Source organism: Terrapene carolina, unplaced genomic scaffold, assembly GCF_002925995.2.
Source record: "Terrapene carolina triunguis isolate 2854851 unplaced genomic scaffold, T_m_triunguis-2.0 Scaffold21, whole genome shotgun sequence".
Taxonomy (NCBI): domain Eukaryota; kingdom Metazoa; phylum Chordata; order Testudines; family Emydidae; genus Terrapene; species Terrapene triunguis.
This window is the reverse complement of record NW_020664372.1, coordinates 20,614,652-20,621,934: the sequence shown is the minus strand read 5'-3', so window position 1 is coordinate 20,621,934 and position 7,283 is coordinate 20,614,652. Positions and strand designations below refer to the sequence as shown.

General features: G+C 37.2%; 1 protein-coding gene across 2 annotated transcripts in view; it reads right to left on the bottom strand.

Annotated features, from left to right (window-relative positions):
* Positions 1-403: 403 nt before the first annotated feature.
* DNAJC3 (DnaJ heat shock protein family (Hsp40) member C3) overlaps positions 404-7,283 on the bottom strand; it is a 62,723-nt gene continuing 55,843 nt past the window's right edge. For both annotated transcript variants that reach the window (XM_024195757.3, XM_024195760.3), the window contains exons 11-12: positions 6,641-6,789; positions 404-2,124 (exon numbers count right to left, since the gene is read on the bottom strand). In XM_024195757.3, coding sequence (XP_024051525.1) covers positions 1,970-2,124; positions 6,641-6,789 — 304 coding nt within the window. In that variant the 3' untranslated portion in view covers positions 404-1,969. The remainder of the gene's footprint in view (positions 2,125-6,640; positions 6,790-7,283) is intronic.

The window sequence follows — 7,283 nt, the reverse complement described above, 5'->3', positions numbered from 1 at the left end:
ACCTCAAGGGGAGGGAGTGTGGGTGCTGCTCTGCCTGGTCCAGGGAAAAGGGGGCTTCTCCTGCCTGGCTTGCCCCTTTTCAACTCCCTAGCCCTTCCACTCCCCGGGGATGAGTCAGCATTGCCACACTCTCCCTCTCTTGCAGCAGCTTCTGAGCCTCTCCCAGTCTCCACCCATAAAGTGCTATTCCTCCCCCCCCCCCCCCCCCCCGGCAAACCAGGCAATGCTCCCACACATACACACACGGAAAGGTGCGATGTGGTCATTCACTTTAAATACTTGTCAAAGTGCATTTCAGTGAGCCATGTGACTGCAGAATTACATTCAAACACTGAAGTCTGTGGTATAATATAGGAAAACAGGACATATGCTTGGATAACACCTGCCTCTGTAGTGGTACAAGTAGCATGCTCAATTCTTCAAAGATACTTTTGTTTTACTAAGTCAATTCCTCACCATGCTTTCAGTAAAACATGAGTTGGAGGGATGGACTGAGAGAAGGTTCATATTTAACTAGGTTGTTTGAAATATAGTAATGGAATTTACTAACATGTTCTTGATTTAAAATTCAGCCATTCTAAGAGTGGCTTCTATTGAAACCAGTTATTAACCATTCATTATTTTTCTACCTTCACAATTAGATTGTTGAGAATACTCAGTTGTGTACTTGACTGTTATAGTTTACAGTTGCCACACTACCACCAATCATCAAACAAAGTCACATTTGTATCCCATTTGTGCTTAAACAACTCAGTCCACATGTTTTGGCCTAAAATAAAACCTGATTTATTTTGGCTAAACAAGCAAGGAACTGATACCCTGGCTGCTTCACAAGGACCTCTAGAGCAATTGCATGGCATGACGCACATTATTTTGTCCGCCTGTCACCCAGAAGAGAAGTGAGGTTTTAATAAGATGCAACCCTAGCTTCAGACTCTTTTCCTTTACAGATGCCAGGCTCTAGTACATTTTGGATCTATAACCTACTACACAGTCACTTTAAACTTATATGGATCCTGAATTGGGCACTAGCAGAAGTTACCTTTTACACATTTCTCCTTATTTTAAAGTATTTATTAAAATCAGATGCAAGTTGCTGCATATTTGGGGAAGTGTCACATTAAATTGCCCTGCTCAAATCTCAAGCAGGTTTTGTGTAAAAAGTACAAAATACAAAACCAATCAAGAAACTCTGGCTATTTAAGTATCATTCAGAAGCAAAATGTTCAAAATGAGGGAATTTTTTACTTTCATGTTTGACAGATGCCGTTATAATAGAGACCAATCATTCCAACTGATTTCAGATTACAAACAAATAAGTAGGTAGACATTTTCAAACAAACAGTAACAATCTGGTTTTAAATCTTTTTTAAAATAAATCTTTAGTGGACTCTTCACGCTCTACGTACGGCATCAGTGTGACAAAAATAACGCAGTGCAGTAGTTGGTCAAGTCATTAGTCTTTCTTTTTAAGAATACTGAAAGATGGATCATTATCCTGCATACACTAACTCTCACTTTCATTTGTGAATATAAAGATTGGTATACATAGTAACTTTTTACACCTCTATTAGGCTCTACTTCCAAAAAGCATTTAAGCACATTCTTAACTTTAAGCATATGCTTAAGTGTCATTGAATTTGATAGGATTTAAGCATGTGTTTATAGGTTTTCCAGGTCTTAATGTTTCTTCCTCAGTGGTAGTCAGGATTTCTGCATGCACTACCACAAATATATTAGTGCTAACAAAATCCTGGCCCACCCATTCACCATTATAGGATTGTTAAATTCACACTGCAGCAAAACTTTTTATTTTTTTGTAATATTAAAGAGCTAGCTTTCCTTCTAATAAAGTAACTCTTTAGTTAAGAGCAACATATATGAAATTTAAATTGTTGAATCCTGGACAGAGTTTTTAAATAAAAGTATTAAGTAAATCAGTGGCAGTTACAGAAAAATAGTCTTGGTTCTAATTAAAGTGGAATTTAAATTTAAATGGTCCTCCGGAGCTGAAAGGGTTGAATCCTTGCCATGTGTTCCAGGTTCTGTGAAAAGGGTTTCCTCCTCCCTGTTGGCTTTCTGCATCCAGTGGATCTTCTCCTGCATCAAACTTCCTCCTCATTTCTAAGGAAATATACATACATGGTAAAAAAAGACACAGACTTCACACATTACAGAAACAGTCTACCAATCAAGAGTATTTTGGTACCTCCAGCAGGACAAGAGGAAGAGATAAGTAGTTTTAAAGTGTCCCTAACTCCAGACAGATGCAATAATTAATTTGGTTTATTTACTGGCATGTCTATGGATCCTATTACCACAGAAACTGCCAGTTTAATTTGCCAGTATACTTTTACTGATAAACATAAGTCAATCTATTATAATTTAACAGTTGATGTTTTCAAAGCACTCTAGGGGATTTAGATATATTAATGAAAAGTACCTAAACTAGGGCTGTGAATCGCAGTTAACTCAAATGACTAACACAAACCAAATTAAAAATAGTCGTGATTAATTGCAGTTTTAATTGCACTGTTAAACAATAATAGAATACCAATTTTAATTTATTGTAAATATTTTGGATGTTTTTCTACATTTTCAAATATATTGATTTCAGTTGCAAACTCAATACAAGGGTACAGTGCTCCCTTTATATTTTTGATTACAAATATTTGCACTGTAAAAACAAACAAAAGAAACAGTATTTTTCAATTCACCTCACTTTATCGTGAAAGTGCAACTTACACATGTAGAATTTTTTTTTTACATAACTGCAAACAAAACCATGTAAAACTTTAGAACCTACAAGTCCACTCAGTCTTACTTCTTGTTCAGCCAATCCTTCAGACAAACAAGTTTGTTTACATTTACGGGAGATAATGCTGCCCACTTCTTATTTACAATATCACCTGAAAGTGAGAACAGGCGTTGGCATGGCACTGTTGTAGCCGGCATTGGAAGAGGTATTTAAGTGTCAGATACGCTAAACATTCATATGCCCCTTCATGCTTTAACCACCATTCCAGAGGACATGCTTCCATGCTGATGATGCTTGTTAAAAAAATGTGTTCATTAAATTTGTGACTGAACTCCTTGGGGGGAGAATTGTATGTTTCCTGTTCCATGGTTTTACCTGCATTCTGCCATATATTTTGTGTTATGGCAGTCTTGGATGACGACTCAGCATATGTTGTTTGATTTAAGAACACTATCACTGCAGATCTGACAAAACACAAAGAAGGTACCAATATGAGATTTCTAAAGATAGCTACAGCACTTGACCCAAGGTTTAAGAATCTGAAGTGCCATCCAAAATCTGAGTGGGATGAAGTGTGGAACATACTGTCAGAAGTCTTAAAAGTTCAACACTCTGATGTGGAAACTACAGAACCCAAATCACCAAAAAAGAAAATTAACCTTCTCTTGGTGGCATACGACTTCGATGATGAAAATGAAGGTGCGTTGTTCTGCACTGCTTTGGATCACTATCAAGCAAAATCCACCTGTTCCCTCTTTCAGGTGACATTGTAAATAAGAAGTGGGCAGCATTATCTCCTGTAAATGTAAACAAACTTGTTTGTCTTAGCAATTGGGTGAACAAGAAGTAGGACTGAGTGGACTTGTAGGCTCTAAAGTTTTACATGGTTTTGTTTGAGTGCAGTTATGTAAAAATAATAATTCTACATTTGTAAGTTGCACTTTCACCATAAAGTGAGGTGAATTGAAAAATACTGTTTCTTTTGTTTTTACAGTGCAAATATTTGTAATAAAAAATATAAAGAGAGCACTGTACCCTTTGTATTGTGTTGTAACTGAAATCAATATATTTGAAAATGTAGGAAACCGTCTAAAAATATTTACAATAAATTTAAATTGGTATTCTATTATTGTTTAACAGTGCAATTAAAACTGTGATTAATCATGACTTCTTTAATCTCACGATTAAGTGCGATTTTTTTAAACCATTTGACAGCCCTAATTTAAACCCTTTATGCTGCTTCTGAAAATCTTAAAGTAGTTTAGTATGAGGGCTTGAGAGCCTTTAATACGGCTTGCAAAAGCAACATGCCAACTCCCCCCTACCCCGCAAACAAAGACATAAAAAATGAAAAAATATTCTCTTAAATTTCACATAAGATCTACCCAATTAGTCAACCCTTAACACATCATCCAACTGATCATTAACTAGAAAATTTATCTACTTGCTGCTAGCTCTGCACAGAGTCTTGGGTAGGCAGGCAGGCAAGCTTGCGATTCCAGACAGCCTCTTCACAATAATTTGTGTTAGTTTCTCATAAGATCTGTAGTCACTGAATTAGTTCTAGGGTTTATAAACACCCTCCAGGCCTTGTTTTGAAAGTGCAAGTCTCCTGCCCTCCCAGAGCAGCACAAAAGATGGGGAGGAGTGTGTATTAGACAAAATTTGGAACCTCTGCAAAGTAGTGTGCCAATTGGCTGGTTAGGTCTTCTTGGTGAGGTCACACCTGTGATTTGTACTCTGTAACTGAGATGCACTTGTTTAATCAATACCCCAGCCACCCAGTATGTAAATAAAACAGTCTTTAATTGTCATTCCATTTCTCAGCCCCCATCATACTGAAGGTATTAAATAGGGAGGTGGAGGGGAGACAACCTAAAAGCTATAGCCACTTCTCCCCCATGTCACTCCACTCACTAGCACCACTGCAAGCTTTTCTGCCTTCAAAACAGAGTTTATTTTGATGATAAATTGGGGCTGATTAATGTTCCTGATGTAGATTTTTCAAAGAAACATGGTATTGATAGCAGCTCAGCTACAGGGAAGAGCTGCTAAACAGAGGGGCCAGCAGCAACTATTAGTGAAAAACTGCCTCCTATTTTTGGTTGCTATATTCTCTCCCCCCCCCCTCCCCCTTCCATCCCAAGCTGAAGAGCAGTTCCTTAGAGGGTGGGGAGGAGGTCTCACATCACTTCAACAGAGTGACTGTATCACAGTCCCAACTGTTTTTCATGGGTAGCTGGACTAGGTTGTGGATTGTTTTGCTTTTCAGAAGACAGGAATACAAGAAGCTTCTGATTTAGCCTCTGCCCAATTCCATCTGAGTGTACTTAATATGGACACTTTCAAAATTAAATGTTAGAATCCTCTAAGAGTATTTTCCAAGAAATTTTTGGTTTTGGACATAAACTTGATGGGAGCAAAAATTGTGCCTTAATATTTTCTCCACTATCATGTGGGAAAAGAAGTCCTAGAAAGAGAACTCTGAAAAATAACTTTTATTCTGTTTTTAAATGCAAGTCATTAAAATAGCATTAAGGTATTCTACTGTGTGTTTTTAGTCCATTAATATATTCCACGGATAGCTGAAGTTATTCTGCTTGTGACCTTATGCCTTACAGTGCACGTTTGGTATGTATAACAGAAAATAAACACCAACCCAGGAATGTCTTAACACAATTTAAAGAGAAGTGAGTAAGAACCATTTTGAAGTTTTAATGTCCTTCCTGGCCAAAAGGACAGGATAAAAGTTAAGATCAACCTGTTATTCTGTGCCATGTTCCAGTAACAGAGGCAGAATTTTAGTTTCCCATTATAAACACATTGCAAGTCTGAACAGGTCTTTCCTGCCCTGTGCTACTAACCATAGTTCCACTGATTTGTGGTGGAATTACAGGGCCTCGCCTCTATTCTACTTCTCAGATGAAAAATATCAGAACTGTTACTACACTATTAGAAGACTTTCCTTTCTCCCCCTTACTTTGTTATCACCCGGGGTGTGTTGGGGCATTGTCTTATGTTTTTCATTAACCATTTTAAAAACTTCTCATAGTGACCAGGGTCCTTAGATCTATTCAAGTTGAGACAGAAGTTGTAAACTCTCTAGGACTAATTCAACAGCTCCATTACAGTCCTCAGGCCATTCAGTGGTTTCAGCACCTACTCCTCCCTCCCCCAGACCCGACAGCCCAGTTGTAGCTCACCCTCTTTATTCCCCTATCTTGGCCAATGCAGACGTTGCAATTTACAGATAGAAAAATCTGTGATGTGGATTTAGCAATTCAGTGGATTCTGTATTGTGCAGGTGATTTATAGGTAAATAATAATCTCCTTGCCAAACTAGACAAAACTACCAGTCTTTGCTGAGGCAAAACAGAAGTTCAGAGTTTTTAAGCCAAACTATCATTAAAATGGAACAAGACCACATGAATTTTATCCAACTTCCCTCAGCTTTCTAGAAAAAAAAAATCTATCCTAGTTTATACCATCTTTGAAATTCAATTGTTTGGTTTTATTTTTTGAGAACTTGGATTTTGGTTAGAGGAGAGAGGGAAATACAAGGTGATCATATGTAGTTTAGAATGGCTAGCTTCCCTATTTCCATTTATTACTCAGGTGTGTGTTTGAAGTCTGTTTTGGGTTCTTATTGAAGTCATTAACAGTATGATATTCTTGTATTGCCATTTCATGGCAGATAACGTGACAAAAATAGAATCATAGAAGATTAGGGTTGGAAGAGACCTCAAGAGGTCATCTAGTCAAATCCTCTGCTCAAAGCAGGACCAACACCAACTAAATCATAATAGGTCATAATGGACATCACAGTTGTGTTAGTTCCGTCCATTATTCTGAAAAGAACCACTGTGTAAATTTCATCAGTACCTGGGTCAGTAAGTACTTCTTTAGCAGCTGCTATATCAATAAACTTTTTCTCTGCCTTCTTCTTCTCCTCTTCATTCTGGAAGTTATCAGGGTGCCACTGAGATGCTAGCTTTCTATATGCTTTTATGATTTCTTGTTTTCTCGCATTTCTGGGGAGGAAGGAAATTAAGTTACTTATAAAGTTTCCAACTGTTCATGTGCCACATTAATGAGCCTGCGAGGTAGTTATAAATATGGTGATACAACAGACTAACAGGCACCAAGAAAACCAAATATTCACTAGTTAACATTTTGCTGCTGGCAGTCAAGATTTCTCTGACAATAATGGCTTCCTCTAATAAGAGTAGTAGAAAACAGGTTGCGATTTTAAGTAAAACAAACCCAATTTTTCAGTTTACTTTCCTCGGAAAGCTCATAATTTATTAATTGTTGTTATTATTATTTATTATTATTATTAAGTACTCAAGAGAATGTTAGTTGTTCAATATCTTAACTTTTTTTTTACATCTCTGAGCTGAAGAGTGTACAATAGATTCGGAGATGATATAACAATTGAGTCAAACACAAAATTGAAAGAGGAAAGGAGGCAGGGTCACGAAAATAAGATTGGTAAAGAATGTGCACAACAGGATCGTTTTTTTGT